This window comes from Nannobrachium achirus (genome assembly GCF_963921795.1).
Source record: "Nannobrachium achirus genome assembly, chromosome: 4".
Classification (NCBI taxonomy): Eukaryota; Metazoa; Chordata; class Actinopteri; order Myctophiformes; family Myctophidae; genus Nannobrachium; species Nannobrachium achirus.
In genome coordinates, this window is record NC_137813.1 from 62,524,948 (window position 1) to 62,546,947 (window position 22,000).

The 22,000-nt window shown below is 40.3% G+C and overlaps 1 protein-coding gene across 1 annotated transcript; it reads left to right on the forward strand.

Moving 5' to 3' along the window:
* Window positions 1–637: 637 nt before the first annotated feature.
* Window positions 638–2,035, forward strand: LOC308283064 (nuclear factor 7, ovary-like; the record flags this gene model as incomplete). The annotated part of the gene is made up of 1 exon (XM_080723451.1): window positions 638–2,035. One exon carries the CDS (start codon window positions 638–640, stop codon window positions 2,033–2,035), a length of 1,398 nt encoding a protein of 465 aa, XP_080579577.1.
* Between the last annotated feature and the right edge of the window lie 19,965 nt (window positions 2,036–22,000).

Consider the following 22,000-nt stretch of genomic DNA (forward strand, 5'->3'; position numbering starts at 1 on the left):
GTCTGATGCATTTCACACGTGCTGTATCTCAACTGTATCTCATCGTTCTCAATTCTCATTCTCATGTTGTCAATGCAAATAACCCTGCTGTGACACACACACACACACACACACACACACACACACACACACACACACACACACATACACACACACACACACACACACACACACACACACACACACACACACACACACACACACACACACACACACACACACACACACACACTAACCTGGGCTAACCTGCTTTCCCAAAAATGCCATGCATGTGATGAAGACGTCACCTGCTAGTTTGAGAACCTGGCACAGACTATATGAAGGAGTTTCCTTGTGTGTCAAAGCTCCACCCAAACGTTGCCAGATTCATACAGTATAAGACCATAAGATTCACGTTCAGATCAAACACAATTACAGTGAGGAGGACAGACTGTCTTTCCACAGCTACAGGAGGGAATACTGACCCAGACCACTGGGACCTGCTGTTGACTCTGTAAGCTGAATGGACTTTAACAAGAACTACAATTCAAAGGGAAAGTAAACTTCAGGGAACATTCTAGAGGAGGGAGTTTTACCACCACTGACTGGCTGATTTTCTGGCTTGAGCAGCGTATTTGAAGCTACACACTGAGACCAAATGGCTTCCAACGCATCTCGCCCAGAAGAGGATTATTCATGTCCTGTGTGTTGTGACATCTTTAAAGATCCTGTTCTCCTGTCCTGCAGCCACAGCTTCTGTAAAGCCTGTCTGCAGGAATGGTGGAGAGAGAAGGTAATAAAAGAATGTCCAGTTTGTAAGGAGAGACATTCAGTGGATCCACCCAGAAACCTGGCTCTGAAGAACCTCTGTGAGGCCTTCATACAGGAGAGACATCAGAGAGCTTCAACAGGGTCTGAGGTTCTCTGCAGTCTGCATGCTGAGAAACTCAAACTGTTCTGTCTGGAATGTCAACAGCCAGCGTGTTTTGTGTGTCGAGATTCTGAAAAACACATCAACCACAGATTCAGACCCATCGATGAAGCTGCACCGGATCACAAGGAGAAAGTCAAGAAATTACTGAAGCCTTTACAGGAGAAACTGGAGGTCTTTAATAAAGTTAAAACAAACTGTGACCAAACAGCAGAACACATTAAGGTCCGGGCCCGGCACACAGAGATGCAGATGAAGGAACAGTATAAGAAGATGCATCAGTTTCTACAAGAGGAAGAGGAGGCCAGGATCACTGCACTGAGGGAGGAAGAGCAGCAGAAGACTCAGATGGTGAAGGAGAAGATTGAGGGTCTGAACAGAGACATATCAACCCTTTCAGACACAATCAGAGCCATAGAGGAGGATCTGAGAGCTGAACACATCTCATTCCTGCAGAACTACAAGACCACAGTGGAAAGAGTCCAGTTCACACTGCAGGACCCACAGCCGGTCTCAGGAGCACTGATAGACGAGACCAAACACCTGAAGAACCTGACCTTCAGAGTCTGGGACAAGATGAAGGACATTGTCTCCTACACTCCTGTCATTCTGGACCCCAACACTGCCCGTGCAAAACTCATCCTGTCTGATGATCTGACCAGTGTCAGATGTGGAGATGCACAGCAGCTTCCTGACAACCCAGAGAGGTTTGACCACTGGTGCCGGGTCCTGGGTTCTGAGGGCTTTAACTCTGGGACTCACAGCTGGGATGTTGAGGTTGAAGAAAGTTCAAACTGGTGGCTGGGTGTGTTAGCAGAATCGTTTCAGAGGAAGGGAAAGAGTGGAGGTCATTACTGGACCATGTGGTTATCTAAAGGTAAATACACAGCATTTTCCTCACCAGGGTCACTCACTGATCTCTCAGTGAAGCAGAACCCCAAGAAGATCAGAGTCCAGCTGGACTGGAACAAAGGAAAGCTTTCCTTCTCTGATCCTGATACTAACACACACATACACACCTTCACACACACTTTCACTGACACACTCTTTCCTTTCTTGTATACTTCTGGTACTCTGAAGTTGTTACCATGGAAGATCAGTGTAACTCTGGAACCATGTAGTTAGAAATGATGATGATGATGATGATGATGATGATGATGCTGTATAATCATATTAGTAATAGTAGACCTACTAGTGCCAACAATAATTCATATTAGGGGAAATGTAATTATCTCAGTAAACATCGAGATACTTTCCTATAAAATGTATCAGACTATTATGATATGTTTACTCTTGCACTTAACTGCACTGTACTTTTTACACCGTCTATTTCCTAATATAGAATCATCACATTGGAATAATCTCTTTATGCCATTATAAAGAATGACATGTTATAATATGATGGCTAGCAGAGGTCAGTATGTTAAATATTACATTAGTTTTATGAAACCACAACGGTTGAGGTAGACTATGAATCCTGCAGTCACTTGAATCACTGTTAATAAAATGATAAAACCATAATAAAATATTTAAACAGCTTACTTGGAGGTGTTGTGGGTCTAAATATGTCACGTTTCTCTTTTGAAATCGTCGCTTGACTAAAGAAGTATTTGTTTTTAACTGTATTGTTTAATGTATTCAGTTTACACTGTCATTTCTTCCATGGGTAATCTGAGAAATACATTCACATGAAACAGGAGAACATTTTACATTGATATGAAAGAAGGACATAAAAATCGATGTCAGTTTAACAACTTGAATCAGGACACATCCACACAGACCCTTTAAAGGCAGGTGCTGAATCCAAAAGCACACAAGATCAGAGGGCAAGAAATAGATATAAAAGTAGTAACTACTTTATTTGTCTCAAATCATCGTTCATGATTTTGGGGGATAAATATTTACCTCAAGAACAGATTAGTGCAGTATCACTTACAGTACTGGTTCCCAAACAGTGGGTCGGGACACATGTTTGGGTCGTGGACCAATTTTGTATGGGTCGCGAATAAATATAACCTTTTGTTTTTTTATTCCTACATTTAAAAAAAATATATATTATTACAAAAGATTTAAGAGAGTTGAAACAAAAAAACTAAAACAATTCCCAACTTAGTAAGTAAAAACAACTATTAAAAACAGCATTTCATTCAATTCTAACATTTTCCAAAAGTATTTCATGAATAAAATAAAAAATCTAATAATTTTCCATAAATAACAAAAAATATTGTTTAAGAAGTAGTGAAAATATAGCAGAACTATAAGCTTGTAGATCTACTATTCGTACTGCTTATTTCTCTTTTGGGAACCACTGACTGTTGAAACACTTCAAAGCCCAAATCATCAGTATAATGTGTGTCTTCTTATTGCACTTTGACTTTGGATTCTGAAGAAGAGACACTTTTCTTATTAATATGTTGGGTTCATGTTAATGTGTATTTAAACACATAGAGACTAAATACTTCACCGAAATAGCCACTCTACAAGCTCAGAGGCCTGTTTTCCCTGTTTTTTTTAAATGTTATAATAATTGTATCTAAATGGAGGTGAAGTCAAACACATTGTTTTCGTGTCCTTAGGATGCTCCATCCAACAAGTGATTTGACTATGCTGATGTTTTCAAGGCAGCGGCTCTGCTGACAAAAGAACATGGCAACAAACTGTCATTAATCTATGAGGAGACACACGGTCACACACCTATCTATTATTATATTCTAGTTTGGTTTGGTCTAGTCCTGGTCAAACACACACGCACACACGCACGTATGCACGCACACACACACACACACACACACACACAAAAAGATACTTGAACACTATTAAATGAATGCACGTATGCATGTATGTATTGTACATTTGTCCACGTGTCTACATTAATAGAGACCAGGACAGGAATTTCAGGGAGGCCACGAAGGCCATGGCCGTTGTTGCCCCTCAGTTTGGCCTTGTGCCCATCAAATAAATGTCATGCTCTGAGGCTTTTGTTTAGATTCTGAATTCTGAATTCGTAATTCCCCGTCTTTAGCATGGATAAGTAAATACCATTATTTATTTATTTGGCTGCAGATATAGTCTACCTATTAAATGTAAAATCATCCTTAACCCTTACATTAAATCAATTCTTTCAATGGACTAAAATCGTGTTGACTAAATATGGTTTAAGTGGTAAAAACAAGTATAAAATGTGTTAAAATATTCCCAGTCCTCAGCCTCACCCTGTGTGCTGCTGGCTCCCTCTAGTGTCAGTGAAGGTGTAGTGTTGTTCAATAGATATCAGTGGTGTAGGTTATACAGTACATGCAGCTCATACAACCTCTGTTCTATACAGCTACTGTAGGTCCCTTCCACACCATGTCATAAACAACATGTCTATCACTAGTTGATTTACCCTACTAGAACATGGACATCATAAATATTATTAGATACCCATAGATAGTTTTATCTTGTATCTTTATTTTAAGAGAGGGAGTTAGCTTTGTGGACAACTTGGTGCTTTCTTTGATTTTATTTTGTAAAACAAAAAGTATATGTCAACTCAATATTCTCAACAAAAGTCAAAACATCCAAAACACTGAGGAGACTCCATGCTCACTACTTATCAGAGTAGTTCAGTTCCTACATACAGTGGTTTCTGAACGGCAGACATAACAAATACAACCATTAGTTGTGTTGCTGCCTTCACCCAGTTCTTTGAAAAGCTCCTGATACCTCCTGCTCCAACATGAAGGACCACACTACAATATGTGCAATGCTTCTGCTTGGGAATTGTTTCCTTCCATGCTTTGAATGTGATGGTGTGGCTGTAGGTGAGACTACAACACTGCTAATGTTTAGGAGGCCTGTCAGCTGTGATGAGAGTCTCCACTTTATGTGCACTAATATGGAGACATATACTGCAATCACTTTTAACAAGAGAGTCACTTATGGTTACATAAACATCAACATCTCATCTTTCCCATACTGTAGGTGTGCTTTGGCCCTTGGGCACAAAACCAGACTACAGAATAGAACAAGGCACTGAATCCTATAATAACTTACATGCCTGCATCCTCTGTCACTGTGCTGTGAAACAGTTCATGTGAGGACATTTTAAAGCACTATGAACAGTCAAAGTTCACTCTGAGACCATAAAAATCATAACTTCTTCATTCACTCTATTGTTCCATCTACATATAATAAAATAAAAGACTTGTCTTGACTGTGACACATCTCATTCAACCAATTCAGTATGTGTGGAGCATACTGCATGTGTGTATTGATTGCCAAAATAGGGCATTGAAAATAGCTGATCTACAAGCTCACACAATGTGTCACATCGCAAAGCATTGTGAGCTTGGAAATCTCCTATTTTCACAACTAAATATCAATCAGGCTTTATGAGTGAATTTGTCTGTAAGAGTATGCATGCCTGTGTGTGTCGGGCTGCATGTGTGTGTCCGTGTGTGGGCATGTGTATGTGTGAACTTGGCAACAGGTCTATGGTTTGTCAAAGCTCCGCCTCTTGCCAGTCTGTTCTGACTGAGAAGATAAGATTGGGACCGGTTTTGGGCATTCAAGATTTCGATATGTTTAGTGTCAATAAAGATGTCAAAGTCATTGATTCTGCAAAGCCGATCTTGGAAGCCATCGGCAAAAAACAATATAAAGTCCTTCGAATTTGCCTCTGGGACCACCGCCCGTGTAGAGAATGGATGTCGGCCCGTTCACTCTCCTTCAGCCCTGCTCATCTGGCGGTGCTCCTTTCTTTACATTCCTCATAACAACAATCTAGTCTACACGTTGTAATGGCAGATGTCAACCGATTCAGCTGCGGAGCTCTGAATCTGTCTTGAGAGATTACTGCAAAGCTAATCTTTTTGTAAAATATCAAAATCTAACTTACAATGTCACCAGTCATTTCATGAGACTACAACACTGCTCATGTTTAGGAGGGCTTTCAACTGTGTGTCCACCCTGGGAGAAAGAGAGACAAGGAGAGAGAGAGAGAGAGAGAGAGAGAGAGAGAGAGAGAGAGAGAGAGTGTAAAGTTAAAGTTATAGTTATAGTTTTACAGTTACAATCAAATGTCATGTTACAGTTTAGTTAATAGAGATGCATAGAGATGTGATGTGATAAGATTGACAATGTCATGACTCTTACAGTATCCTCAACAGATCATACCTTTTCTTATTTTTTTTAAACTTTATTTTTTTAAAATGTAAACCTTTTTAAAATAAAACAACTCCGTTGAGAGGCATATTTCTGCTGGCATGTGACTTTATTTGTAGGATATTATATTTTGTTTCATGTACACCAAATGTGTATTCTCAATTTAACGCTGAAAAAAAAAAACTGAAGTTACTTTTTCTACTGTATGTAACTTTACATACTAGCCCTTAGATGCATAAGTGGGGTCAAAAATAACACCAGGGGTTGTTATTCTTCAAAATCTTTAAAAGTAAAAGTGTTAATATTTTCATATTCCAGGTATTCCTCATAAAACATGTTTGTGACATGAGGCCATTTGCATTTTTATTTATTCTTTCATTAATTTTAAGAAATTGCAGTTTTTGTATCACTACCCCTCTCTTCCACGAGTGGGGTAAAAAATTACCCCAATTAAAATCAATGCCCTTTTGCAATATTGATTGATTGATTGAAGACTTTATTAGAAGTTTGCATAGGAAAAGGTACAGTTTCATGACGGTACAGTTCACTGGTACAAGGTCTACTAAAAGGAGATCCATGAAAAGACTAAGCTTATTTCCACTGGAAACCATTGAAGTATCTCATATAACATTGAATGACAGACAAATAGAACACAGTACTATGCAGTAGATATGTAAAGAAAAACAACAAAGAAAACAGTAAGTCTAAACAAACAGTATATACAAAGAAGGGGCAGGGGAGGGTAGGGTTGGGCTAGGTTAGTTTTTTACCAGTTGCGAACGGCTGCTGCCTGTAAGTGATTTTTCAGGGCAATTTTAAAGGATGCTAGTGATCCACACTCCTTTATGACCTTCGGTAAGGCTTTCCACATTTTGGTGGTATAGCAGAAAAAAGAGTTTGACCCTTTGTTGGTTTTGACTCTGGGTTGAAAGTGATCTGTGGCGCTGCCTCTGGTGTTGTAATTATGGACATCCTTAATGTTTATAAAGTATTTTGACAGGTACTTGGGTATCATAGTGGTGTAGTGTATCTTGTACACCAGGCCCATTGCAAGTTGCTGTACTCTGTCATCTACTCTGAGCCACCCCACTCTTAACTGGTGAGTAGCGGTGATAAATAAACTACTTTGCTCTCACACATAACTCTGCCATACTTTTGCCTAGCAACGTGATTTCAACTTTAAAATGCTCACACGACTTGGGCCTTTTTTCCGCCAATAGGGAAGAGCTGTAATTGTGGAAGCCCCGCCCCCTCTGTCAACTAAACGCGTGCAGCAGCTGTCACACTTTGCTGTCACACTTTGCTCTCACACGTAACTCTGGCATGCTTTTGCGCAGCAACGTGATTTCAACTTTAAAACACTCACACGACTTGGCACTTTTTCCGGCCAATAGAGACAAGCTGTAATTATTGAAGCCCCGCCCCCCTGTCTACCTATTGGCTGGGCTTTAAACAGCCATAACTCCAGTTCGCAGCATGGTACCGTCTCGAAACTTGGTCTCTGGACTTAGACCGCCATAGGGATGAGCTGCAATTGTTGAAGCCCCGCCCCCTCTTTCCTCCTATTGGCTGGGCTTTAAACAGCCATAACTCCAGTTTGCAGCATATGGTACCGTCTCGAAACTTGGTGTCTGGACTTAGATGGCCAATATGGACGAGCTAATTGTTGAAGCTACGCCTCCTCTTACCTGTTTCCGCCCGCCCTGCCGGTCGCTTCTTGCCCTTAGGGCGTCTTACTGGTAATAGTAGTAGTAGTAGTAAATTAGTAATAGTAGTAATAGTAGTAATAATAGTTGCGATCATAGGTCGCAAGTTTAGTATGTGCACGGTCACAGCTTGTCCGTATGTGTATCTCTGTCATGCCTGACACTGTGGTTCTATGGGTTTGTCGGGAGGGGGGTGCGGTGTTGGAAGAACATTAAACTGGAATGAACCTTATGCTGTTTAATAAAACTCCCTCACTGCAAACATGTTATTGTTGACACTGGGTGTTGACACTTCTCCAACAGGATCTGGCATGTCCGGGTACCTGTGCCTCCCTCGAGGCTCAAGATCAAGTTTTCCTAGGAGCCCTGGCCCCACGCCAGTGAAAACAGGATCCAATTACAGCCGTGTGTCTTCCTCCTTCTCCTCGTTCTGCAGCATCTCCCCCTCCCCGGAGGATTGGTTAACTCGATGCTTGTCCTCTTCCTCACCCTGTCTTTTGGTCTGCATCCTCCTCATCCTGTGTCACACTGTTCTCTTTGGATCTGCGTTTTTCCTCCCCCTGATAAATCGTACTTTTTTCTTGGACAACAACAACAAGTAGGTCGGGAGTGGCTTATTGTCGGCATCAGCCGGTAACACGCGGGAGTCTGTCCCCGTTACAATGCGCTAGACCCCTGGGAGATGGACTGCTGAGGTGGAGCGCCACACCTACCATCAGCTCCCAGTACTTGCCGCACAACTTGCCAAGCCGTGCTACTCATACGCTGAGTTGGCGGTTTTTCTTGGAGACATATTATATAAGAATATATTAGTTTTATATATTGAAATATAGGTTGTCCGGTCTCTATGGCAATATTATTCATATCCATCGCTAGTAATACTTGAACTCCATATATACATATCGGTTATGTCTGTATTAGGATGTATTAGGCAATTTAGGCATGAAAACTTTGAAAAACGTTGAGTATTCATCATGTACTGTAGGTTTATTGAAGGTAGCCTGTAAAGTGGCCATGCCCTGGAGATATTGTGATATCAAATGAAGCATTCTCGCCCTTAGGGCATCTTACTGGTAATATAGGAGATGTTGACACAATGATACGGCAATCTGTTGATTACAGTAAGGCTGGTCCACTGTGTGTAGTATAAATTGTTGTCTTTGTCCAAAAGTGTCACTGTAGATCACGCAGGGAACTGTCCAGCTGATCCAACTCTCAATCTGGATGTGAACCACATGTGGTCTATGTGTCGCAGTTCTCCACATTGGTAGCAGCCAGAGCATAGGCCTTTGTTCTGTCTATCCAGTGCCTCTTGTGATTGACCGGTAGAGACTGGGGAATGGCTCCTGTAATGACTCACTTCACTTTCACCATCACTTTCCCCACACTTGGCTTGTCTTGGGCATGGATATGCTCTCTAAAACGGCCAGGAAGGAGTCCTTGAACAAAGGCTTGTGTCACCATTTCCTCATGGAAATTATACAAATTGTGATAGCTGCATTGGATTAGACAATTTAGCTTGATGGCATATGCTCCTATGCTCTACTTTTCTCTGCCTACTGGACAATTGCCATCCGCAAAGGCAGAATGGCCAAAGGCTCCTCTTGTCTGAGGCTTGGTCTGAGGCATAGCCTCTGTCCTAATGCCAAGGTAAAATTACCCTATTTACCAGCGGCAGTGGGTGAAAATGCCTTGGTTACAATGGAGGTGGATGAGCAGCAGAGGTTTGTATTATTAAACCTTAATTGGTGTGACGCTAAGCAAGCACTTAGTTTAAACGTCGGTTTACTCATTTAAAAGACTGAATATTAGCGTGTAGCGCCGCAAAGAGCTAAAGACAGGGGGCCGCCATCTTGTTTTCAAGGCAGTTCACATGGCAACGGACCCTGCCCAATCAGAGGAAGGTATGGGCGTGATCAAAGGCAAGCAGGGGCGTGTCTTGCGCGATTGCCGTTACGTTTCAATATCACGCTGCTGCACGCGTTTAGTTGACAGAGGGGGCGGGGCTTCAACAATTACAGCTCATCCCAAAAAGGCAAAAGTCGTGTGAGCGTTTTAAAGTTGAAATCACGTTGCTATAGGCAAAAGTATGGCAGAGTTATGTGTGAGAGAAAAGTAGTTTATAGCAAAAACGCATTGATTTTAATTGGGGTCATTTTTGACCCCACTCATGGAAGAGTGTAGGTATTGGTAGGTCATGCATCCAAGGGTTAAGGGTAGAAATGTATCAAGTTACTGCCATGGTGAGTTACTTGTAACTATGCAAGTTACGCTTTCAAAGTATCTTCCCCAACACTGCTGTGCACACCTCATAATAACCCAAACTGCACACAATTCGGAGCACATATCTTCGAACGGACAAGGACTAGTTCAACTTTATTTTAAGGGTTAATACCTACCGGGGACGCTGTTAGGGCTGTGGGTGTGTTGTCTCCTCCGCGTCATCAGTGTCATCAATGCCCTAGGTGGGATTGGCGAAAGGGCCTTTCTGTGTGGAGTTTGCATGTTCTCCCTGTGTCCCCTGGGGTAGGTAGACATATCCTCAAAATAAAAACATGCAGTAATCCTGATCTTGATTCTGCCCCAAAAAAGAAAAAAGAAATTGCATATTTTAAATAATCAATTTCAATGGAGATTATTTTACCCGATTTCTTGCCCACCTGTCTGTTGGAGTTAGGCTACATCATGGCAAGGTACAGTAACTACTCAACCCAATCTTCTACCAAAGGGTTCTTGCCCTGTAAGGTGCTGTTTGTGCAACAGAGAATAAGATCTGAATTGCAGACTTGAATTGCTGACAAGAAAAAGTAAAAACACATTATTCATTATAACTCATGTTTATTGCCCTAATGTATAAACATCAACTCATTGAAATAGCTCTTCCTGTATTTCAGCTGGTGATGAGGTTTTAGTGTCCTTGGACACACCAATGATCTGCACAAATACCCTCACTTACACACACACTATTAAACCTAGACTATATTGTTATGAATATACAACACCTAAATAATTTCCTTATGCTTCTCACAAAAAAGTGTATAAATGACTACATAATGATGTGCATTGATGGTACTGTAAGTCCACTCTAGCATACAAGTTACTGTACGTACAAATGGCGTGTGCTTGTATTGTTTTTATACAGATTGCTTTGCAGAGGACAGTGTTACTTGAGGACAGGAGGAGATCAAGTTCTACCTGTTAAAATATGTGTTGGTTTGGCAATAAAGCAGACACGAACATGATGATGAGTGATTAGAAAATGAAGGGCATGGAGGGTTTAAAGGAATGCAGTGTCATAACGAGTTTGATGCTGTATCGCGAAAGAGAGAGAGAGAGAGAGACAGACAGACAGACAGACAGACAGACAGACAGACAGAGACAGGAGGAAAGTACTATAGTCAGGAAAAGTTAGCAGAATATCTGTCAAATGTGGGAATAAATTCCTTACCAAACAATTTCTTCACCAATGTGTTCGTAAAGGTGTCTAGTAACATATCTAACAAAGATTGAAATTCAACATCCCTAGCAAAATGTTTGACAGCTAGGGTAATTCTGGGTCTCATTCACTTACTATACACTATACTGTAAGGGAAAAGATCACTCCCAAAAATAAGCTTTAATTGGGATGTGAGGGGTCTAACTAGGTGTTTTTAATTATTCTGAATCCATTGCAAGCATTTGTTTTGCACGAAAAACATCCTTTGGGCCAAAAATGGGCCCATACACCTTGTGAAAAGTGATGACTCATCACTAAACCATATTTTTTTTGCGTCTGTTTTTGGCCCAATGAATGTTTTTCGTGCAAAACAAATGCTTGCAATGGATTCAGAATAATTAAAAACACCCAGTTAGACCCCTAACATGCTACTTAAAGCATATTTTTGGGAGTGATTTTTTTCCCTTATAGTACAGTGTATAGTAAGTGAATGAGACCCAGAATTACCCTAGCTGTCAAACATTTTGCTAGGGATGTTGAATTTCAATCTTTGTTAGATATGTTACTAGACACCTTTACGAACACATTGGTGAAGAAATTGTTTGGTAAGGAATTTATTCCCAGGGTTTTATTAAAATTCCCTGACTACTAGGAAGACACCTCAGGGTGACTTGCGACCTCAGGGTGACATGTCGCGCCAATTCTTGGCCATCTGGTCAGTGATGGGACTAGTTACTCATATATGGAGACCCCTTCATGATAGTTATGTTATGTCAAAACATGCCCATATATGGACATTACCAAATATGGGCATTCCCATATATGTCCTTAATATTGATAACATAATATCCTTAATAATGTCCTTAATATTGACAATATAGAAATCTCCATATATGGGCATAAAACATATGTTAATTAGTAATGCCAAGCAGGGCCTTGGTGAGTTAGGGCCTTGGTTTGATGCCTGTGGATCTCCATATATGGGCATAAAACGTAGGGCCTTGGTTTGATGCCTGTGGATCTCCATATATGGGCATAAGGGGGTACCCTAACATTCTCATTTTCGGCCTCCATTTTCTGTACAATGTCACGTGACATCCCTTTTATGCCCACATATGAGTCATTCTGTACCACATCACTGTGATCAACTTTCGCTTTGCCATGCAATCAACTTCAGAGCAGTGATGTGGCACAGAATGACAGTGAGTCACAGTGATGTGGTACAGAATGACTCATATATGGGCATAAAAGTGATGTCACGTGACATCACTTCCTGTATGTCACATGACACGTGACATCCCAAAGACATCACTTCCTGTACTGAAAAACATGTGACATCACAATGACATCACTTCCTGTACAGACAGGCAAGCCACGAGATTTCTCAGGGTATATTGTGTTTTTCATGTCATTGTGTTTCTATTGTAGACCTGTATCATCATATTTCTGGTCTCTCTTCCGGTATGGACTCAATTTCGATCCTTTAGAGAACATATTATTCGCCTGTGGTCTTACAAGCTATATTTAAAATGTGTCAGCTGCATGTCTCTCTTCTCTTTTTGACTATGAATCTCTTGATGTCTTCATGTGCATCATAGTGAAAACACTCCTCCTGACACCGTGTAGAAGCATCCTTAAACAAGACACTGAACCCCTAACTGCTTCTGTTGCTGCCTATACATACTGTATTAGCCTACCTGTGTCTGTCTCATGACGTCAGAAAATCTATGATGTCACCATCTCTGTATTTGGGAAAGGTTTAATTTTAGCATTTTCCCATTAAAGTCAAAGGAGAAAATGAATTCACAAATAAATTAATATAAATGAAACTATACTACATCCTTACCCCTCTCCTCACCCCATCCCTAAGGGATCCTTACCTGTCCTTACCTGTCCTTACCTGTCCTTACCTGTCCTTACCAGTCCTTACCTGTCCTTACCTGTCCTTACCTGTCCTTACCTGTCCTTACCTGTCCGATCTCGGGCCGCTCACGTCTAGAGATCGCCTATTTATAAATTGGATAAATACCCGTTTGTAGCCTTATTGCGACCGTAAGGTCGCAGTTTAGTATGAAAACCTCCACCGGCCGTCCGTCGGTCACACGTGCGGTCGACCGCACGTCACACGTGCGGTCGACGTGTGATGAGGTCACGATGAGTCATCTATGCCCAAATATAGATTTCTAGGTCAGATGGCCCATAGAGTTTGTGATGTCAAACCTAGCAACCCAATATAAACAAACCTGATGTCAGACCTGAAGTATCCTTTTATACCCATATATGGAGATACAGAGATCTCCATATATGGGCATATTAGAAAGCCCATATATGGGCATATACGGATGACATCAGGGATATCCATATATGGGCATAAAAGGGACAAGGGCTTACAGTTAAGAGATCTCCATATGGGCATATCAGAAAGCCCATATATGTTCATATACTGATGACATCAGGAATATCCATATATGGGCATAAAAGGGACAAGGACTTACAGTTAAGAGATCTCCATATATGGGCATAAAGGGACAAGGACTGTTACAGTAGATATAGAGATGTCCATATATGGGCATAAATGAACAAGGACTGACAAACACTGAGATCTCCATATAACCTATGGGAATATAAGGGACGAGGACTGTCAGCTTGTAGACCTATTTTCTAAATATTGTTGTACATTAAAAACTTGAAATGGGTCGTTCTGCATAGTACTTGGGATTTGTTGATGTAAATGTTCACATAGAGTGTAATAATTGGTAAAACAAACTTTTGGCCTATTTGTGGAGATAAGCGACCAACGGTCGCTTATCTCCCGATTAGGGAGTCTTACTGGTACTCTATATGCATTGATATTATGATGTCACCCTTTGCCCCTCTCTGATTGGCTATGGGCATACATGCCACAGCCCGTGGCCCGTGATTGGCTACAGGGCTTAAACACCGACACGCAGACACACATAGATGTGGCTAATTTATAGATAGACAGCATCATATAGGTTTGTACAAAGAAATACAATTAGCAGTTACAGTGTTGTTAAGGTGCTGTTCGTGCAACAGGAAATAATGTTTTAAAGGTGATACACCATGCATTTAAAAAGTATTTATGTCGTATTGTTTATGTCCCAAAAACGTTTTTCAAAAGGTTTGAGGCTAAATTACAGCTCCTGAATAGAGAGCCTCTCTCATTTTTGAATGGCTCTCAGAGCATTTCAGCTGCAGTACCACCTTTGGCCTGAACTGCGCCAAGTAATCCCACACATGAAGACCAGGCCAATGTCTTTTTTTCTTTCTTTCTTTCTTTTTTTTTTACATTCCACCTCTGAGAATGGGATCTGAATTGCAGACTTGAATAATTAATAAAATGTTAAAAAGTAACAACACATTTGTTAAACTGACATAACTCAATTCAAGGATTAGATTTTTACATCCTATAATATCAATGTAAATGTTCTTCCTTTTCATTTCAATTCCCCTTGGAAGAATTTGACATAGTGTCAACTGAATACGATCCATACAAACAAATTAGTAAAAACACATACTTTATTTGTCAAGCGACATTTCGAAAGGGCAATGTGTATAACCACGATACCTCCAAGTAAGCTGTTTTAATATTTTATTATGGTGTTATCATTTTATTGACAGTGATTCAAGTGACTGCAGGGTTCATAGTCTACCTCACCGACACCAGCCCATTGTGGCTTAATAAAACTAATTTAATATTTAACATACTGACCTCTGCTAACCATCACATAACTGTACTTTGTCATAAAAGGATTCATCCAACGTGGTTATCTATATTAGGAACATATATAAAAAATACAGTACAGTTCAGTAAAAGAGGAAAAGTATCATAATAATAGTCTGATGCATTTCACACGTGCTGTATCTCAACTGTATCTCATCGTTCTCAATTCTCATTCTCATTCTCATGTTGTCAATGCAAATAACCTAGCTGTGACAATTGAGGATTTAATTGCAGTCAAGAGCAGATTTAGATTTAGATTTGGACTCCTCAATGATAGCTACGCATGTGCATGTGCACACATGCGTATGGAAAGCAATGTTGTCTGCAGCAGGGACACCAGCCATTATGGGCCTGGAGGTCGATTAGAGTAGGATCCTATGGGGAGACTGGAGCCCAGGGCGTCCTTGGCTGTTCTCCGCTATTGCTGTTTAATTTCTCCAGAAAAAAAGGAATTTGCGAAAGATGGGAACGAGGACACATTACATTTTTCCACCAAGGAGTAGTTTTTGGTGAAAAACAAATGCTTGCAATTAATTCCAAATCATGAAAAATCCCAAGATTGACCCCACACAAGCTACTTATGGCAGAATTAAACATTTGCGGAGCACACCGATACTTTTCCTGGAGTTACAATTATAGTTTTACAGTTACGATCAAATGTCATGTAACTGTTTAGTTAATAGAGATGCATAGAGATGTGATAAGATTGGTGATCAAATGTCATGACTCTAACAGTAGATCATACTTTTTCTTTTTTCTTTTTTTTTTACTTTACACAGATGTTTACTAAAGAAAATGTAAACCTTTTTGAAATAAACGCATATAAAAGGCATATTTCTGCTGGCATGATTTTGTTTTGTGTACACCAAATGTACATTCTCAATTTAACGCTGGAAAAAACTGAAGTTACTTTTTCTATGTAACTTTACATACCAGGGGTAGAAATGTATCTTGATCAAGTTACTGCCATGGTGAGTTACTTGTAACTATGCAAGTTACGCTTTCAAAGTATCTTCCCCAACACTGCACATAATTCAGAGCACATCTTCGAACGGACAAGGACTAGTTCAACTTGGCGAGGTCGCGCCAATTCTTGGGTATCTGGCCAATGATGGGACCAGTTACTCATATATGGAGACCCCTTCATGATAGTTATGTTATGTCAAAACATGCCCATATATGGACATTACCAAATATGGGCATTCCCATATATGTCCTTAATATTGATAACATAATATCCTTAATAATGTCCTTAACACATTGCCTGCCCCACGTTTTTTATTAAACTCTTCCAAAACATGTCAGGGTTTTGGAGCATTTTGACTAATTTGCAATGAATATTTTGGAAATGTGTTTCTATGTCTATGAACAAATGGAGTATACCCATTTGTTCATAGACATCTATACTTTATTAAAAAAAATAAACAAGAGTTTAAATTATGTTCCATGATTTTCTATGAATTTATTAGCGACTACTGCGCCAGCCCCAAATGGCCTAATTTGTTTAAAAAGGCTAGAAAAAAGGCTTTTTATGAAATAACATGAATAAGTCTCTTATTGGGTTGATTTTGTTGTTTCAAGCCAATAGATGCAACTGTAGCACTGTGCTCAGTCTCAACACACATGCACACATACACACATACACACGTGCACGCGCACACACATGTGAAGAAGGACCATCCTATTTGAAAGGAACCCTGTGTCATGTGATTTCTTAACAAAAGGAAACACTTGTAACTCATCTCTACATCTTTGCATAATCTTTGCAGCATGCCGTGCACACTCTCTCACACGCACACACACACACACTTTGGCAGATCAATGCAGAGAAAAGTTTGCTGGATCAATGCACACGTGCATGCACAGATTGCACACACAACTGGATACAATTATTTTACCCCTTTTTGAGAGACCTTTCAGCGGGGTGCGTTCTTTCTTGTCCAGACCATAGACTGGTCCAGACAGAGGCTACTACGACCAGTGGATGACCAACACAGGGACAACACCGGAATCGTGTTGGATCATTTTGTTTACTGTTGTTTAGCCACATGGATTATAGTTTTACGAGCCAGCAGACTGTTTGTTTATCAATGGAATATCTTTACGAGCCAGTAGTGCACTGGGGGAGGAGGAGGTGACAGTGTATCAGGTAGGATCAGGCTACACCCTGGTTTTTTCATCACAGGGGCAGGCTAAACCCTGGGTCTTTCATTGTGTTGTGTGTGCAGGGGTGTCGTGTCGCACCAAAATCTGGGCCCTGGCTACAAGGATTCACTGCGGGACCCCCATGATTGTTCTTCATAGGGGGGATTTCAAAAATAGCAGATGTACAAGCTCGCAGAGTGCCGCGCTATGAGCTTGTAGATCTGCTATTTTTCAATAGTTAAAGTATAAAATAATTATGTCCCCTCCACCTTGGGCCGTAGTAACTCAGTCCCACTCGCACTCCCCCCTTGTGACACCCCTCAGTCTTCCTCCTCCTCTCCCACTATAAATACAGAGTGTCTTCACCTAAATACACTCAAATCTAAACAAATTCTACTGTCATCTCTAGGTTATCAATCAACTATCTAAACTCTAACTCTAACTATAAATATCCTATATTCAAATCTCAACCGAGCCTCCCGAGTCCCAACCGATATTTTTTTTTTTTTTTTTTTTTTCCTCAGCTGGCGGCTTGTGTAGTCGCGTCTCTTAAACTGCTGCAGACTTTTCTCCCTCTCACTCTGTTGTATTTGGATTGCCTGATAACATGTATTTCAATGCAGTTTTTTGACCTTTTTTCTTCATTCACGTGAATGACCTGGTTCCCTTTGATGTTGCCCTACTGTATTAAGTCACAGGCAGCGCGAGAGCGTCATCAATTGTAAAACAATGAAAAGACTATAGCCCGTAGATAAACGGGCTGGGCGGTAGATAGCTGGGCAAAATAGAACGTTTATAAACGGGCTGGGCGGCAGATGTGTTAATATTGACAATATAGGAATCTCCATATATGGGCATAAAACGTATGTTAATTAGTAATGCCAAGCAGGGCCTTTGTGAGTTAGGGACTTGGGTTGGCCTTGGTTTGATGCCTGTGGATCTCCATATATGGGCATAAAACGTAGGGCCTTGGTTTGATGCCTGTGGATCTCCATATATGGGCATAAGGGGGTACCCTAACATTCTCATTTTCGGCCTCCATTTTCTGTACAATGTCACGTGACATCCCTTTTATGCCCATATATGAGTCATTCTGTACCACATCACTGTGATCAACTTTCGCTTTGCCATGCAATCAACTTCAGAGCAGTGATGTGGCACAGAGTGACAGTGAGTCACAGTGATGTGGCACAGAATGACTCAAATATGGGCATAAAAGTGATGTCACGTGACATCCCTTCCTGTACTGAAAAACATGTGACATCACAATGACATCACTTCCTGTACTGAAAAACACGTGACATCACAATGACATCACTTCCTGTACAGACAGACAAGCCATTGTCTCGCGTAGCCAGACAACTATTCCACAATCTCCGAATATTTGACCAAATCGCGGAGGCAACAGTCTGGCCACGCGAGACTAGACAAGCCATGAGATTTCTCAGGGTATATGCGACCTTCGGTCGCAATAATTGTGTTTTTCATGTCATTGTGTTTCTATTGTAGACCTGTAACATCATATTTCTGGTCTCTCTTCCGGTATGGACTCAATTTCGATCCTTTAGAGAACATATTATTCGCCTGTGGTCTTACAAGCTATATTTAAAATGTGTCAGCTGCATGTCTCTCTTCTCCTTTTGACTATGAATCTCTTGATGTCTTCATGTGCGTCATAGTGAAAACACTCCTCCTGACACCGTGTAGAAGCATCCTTAAACAAGACACTGAACCCCTAACTGCTTCTGTTGCTGCCTATACTGTATGTATTACCTGTGTCTGTCTCATGACGTCACAAAATCTATGATGTCACCATCTCCGTATTTGGGAAAGGTTTAATTTTAGCATTCTCCCAGTCAAAGGAGAAAATGAATTCACAATTAAATTAATATAAATGAAACTATACTAGATCCTTACCTCTCTACTCACCCATCCCTAAGGGATCCTTACCTGTCCTTACCTGTCCTTACCTGTCCTTACCTGTCCTTACCTGTCCTTACCTGTCCTTACCTGTCCGATCTCGGGCCGCTCACGTCTAGAGATCGCCTATTTATAAACTGGATAAATACCTGTTTGTATCCTTATACTCTATATGCATTGATATATTATGATGTCACCCTTTGCCCCTCTCTGATTGGCTATGGGCATACATGCCACAGCCCGTGGCCCGTGATTGGCTACAGGGCTTAAACACAGACACGCAGACACATAGATTTGGCTAATTTATAGATAGACAGCATCATATAGGTTTGTACAAAGAAATACAAATAGCAGTTACAGTGTTGTTAAGGTGCTGTTCGTGCAACAGGAAAGAATGTTTTAAGATAGTTTAAAACCACCTCAGGTGAAATCACACCAGGTAGAATCTGCACAGGTCAGGTGTCAATTTAATCTACATGATAGAAAGTAATCCCACACATGAAGACCAGGCCAATGTCTTTTTTTCTTTCTTTTTTTTGTGTTTACATTCCACCTCTGAGAATGGGATCTGAATTGCAGACTTGAACAATTAATAAAATGTTAAAAAGTAACAACACATTATTCATTGTAAGGTAAGCTCATGTTTATTGTGCTACTGTATAAACATCAACTAATTGAAATAGTTCTTCCTGTGTTACAGCTGCAGGTTTTAGTGTCCTTGGACACACTAATGATCGTACACTACCCCACTGACTCACACACTTGTACTATTCATTATTCAACACAACCCTAAGACCATCTTTGTTATACAAAAGGGACACCTACATAATTTCCACTCAAATCCAATCTAGCATACAAGTTACTTACAAAGATGGGCGTGTGCTTATTATTAAAAGTCAGATTACTGCTAAGGACAGTGTTATTGAGGACAGGAAAACAAGTTCTACCAGCTAAACACTATAACTGATACGAACCTGATGAATGATGAGTGATTAGATAATGAAGGGCACTAGGGTTTAACGGAATGCAGTGTCATAACTAGTTTGATGCGGTATCCTTATAGTCAAAGCCATTTGAGAGAGAGAGAGAGACAGAGAGAAAGAATATTTATTATTTTTTTCATTTTCATGTCATTGTGTTTGAATTGTTGACTTGTATCATCATATCTCCACCTGGAGATTCTCCAGGTCACTCTCTTCCACTATCATATTAGTTGTATTTCGGTTAAATGTTAAAAACGAAAATGGCATTTTTGCCAATTATCCAAATCCGTTCAAGTTAAAAGTTAACGATTTGTTTTGTATCGACAGAAACGGTTCAAAACAATAATTCAACACTCATCTTTTAATTAATATCATTACAAAGTCGTAAAAGAACCCTTTTTAAAATGTGTCAAATTATTGTCTCTCTTCTCTTCTTGGTGTGACTATCTCTTATGTCTTCATCTGCATCATGATGAAAACTCTCCTCCTGACACTGTGTGTAGAAACATCCTTGAACAAGACAGTGCAGGTCTGTGACTTGCATGGCTGTCAATGCCGTGTGAAAGAGTCAATGTGAGGCCTACAGTACATTGTAAAGCACTTTGAATGGTCAAAATGCATTCTGAGAAACACTGCTGTTGTCTTTATTGCGACCGAAGGTCGCATTATACCCTGAAAAACCTCGTAGTTTGTCTGACTGTCTGTACAGGAAGTGATGTCAGTGTGATGTCAGTGAGTCACAGTGATGTGGTACAGAATAACTCATACATGTGACATCACTTCCTGTACTGACAGTCAGACAAGCTACGAGATTTCTCAGGGAATAAAAGTCCATAATATGGTGATTCCCAGAAAAAGGAAAAAAAACTTTTATGTCCATACATGGAGATTTCTGATGTCATAAATTCCAGGTCGAAAATGAGAATGTTAGGATACCATATGGCCCATATATGGAGATCCACAGGCATCAAACCAAGGCCCTAACTCACCAACGCCCTGCTTGGCATTACTAATTAACGTACATTTTTTATGCCCATCTCCATGTATGGGCATAACATTGTATGTATATGGATACATATTATTATTAATAAAGGATAAAATAAAATAAAAAGTCCATATATGGTCTTTCCAAGAAAAAGAAAAAAACCTTTTACTTTGTTGACATTTGTCCCTCAGGGCTCTATTCTTGGTCCTTGCCTTTGTCCTGATAATTAATCACTGTAAGTGTGTGTGTCCATATGCACATATTGCATACAACGTAGACAAATGTACAATTGCATTAATTTAATAGTGTTCAAGTATCTGTGTGTGTGTGTGTGTGTGTGTGTGTGTGTGTGTGTGTGTGTATGTGTGTGTGTGTGTGTGTGTGTGTGTGTGTGTGTGTGTGTGTGTGTGTGTGTGTGTGTGTGTGTGTGTGTGTGTGTGTGTGTTTGTTTGTTTGTTTGTGTGTTTTACAAGTCAACCAAACTAGAAAATAATAATAGACAGGTCTGTCTCCTCATAGTAGATTAATGACAGTTTGTTCCCATGTTAATTTCTCAGTGGAGCTGCTTGAAAACATCAGCATAGTCAAATCACTTGCTGGATGGAGCATCCAGGTCATGTTTTTACCTTAAACTTTTGATTTAAGGACACAAAAAAATGTGTTTGACTTCATATCCATTTACATACAATTATTATAAAATGTACGATTTGACCACATATTGTGGGCATGTCATAAAAGTAAAGTTAAATATGCGAAATATGCGATAACAGGCCGATAATAATGCTGCTTTACAAAAAAGGTGTATGATACTGAAACTGTATCTATGAATATGAGAAAGTTGAATCTGAAACACAATTTTGTACAATATGTAGTGGGGGTCCCTGCTGTGTATCTCTCTCAGCTAAAAGCTAACAATGCAACATATTGTGATCTTGAAGATCAGCTATTTTCGGTTAATGTTCCCCTCAGAAAAGGAATGCTCAGGTTCAAGTTGTAAGAAATAGATTTGCACACAGTTGCTCCAT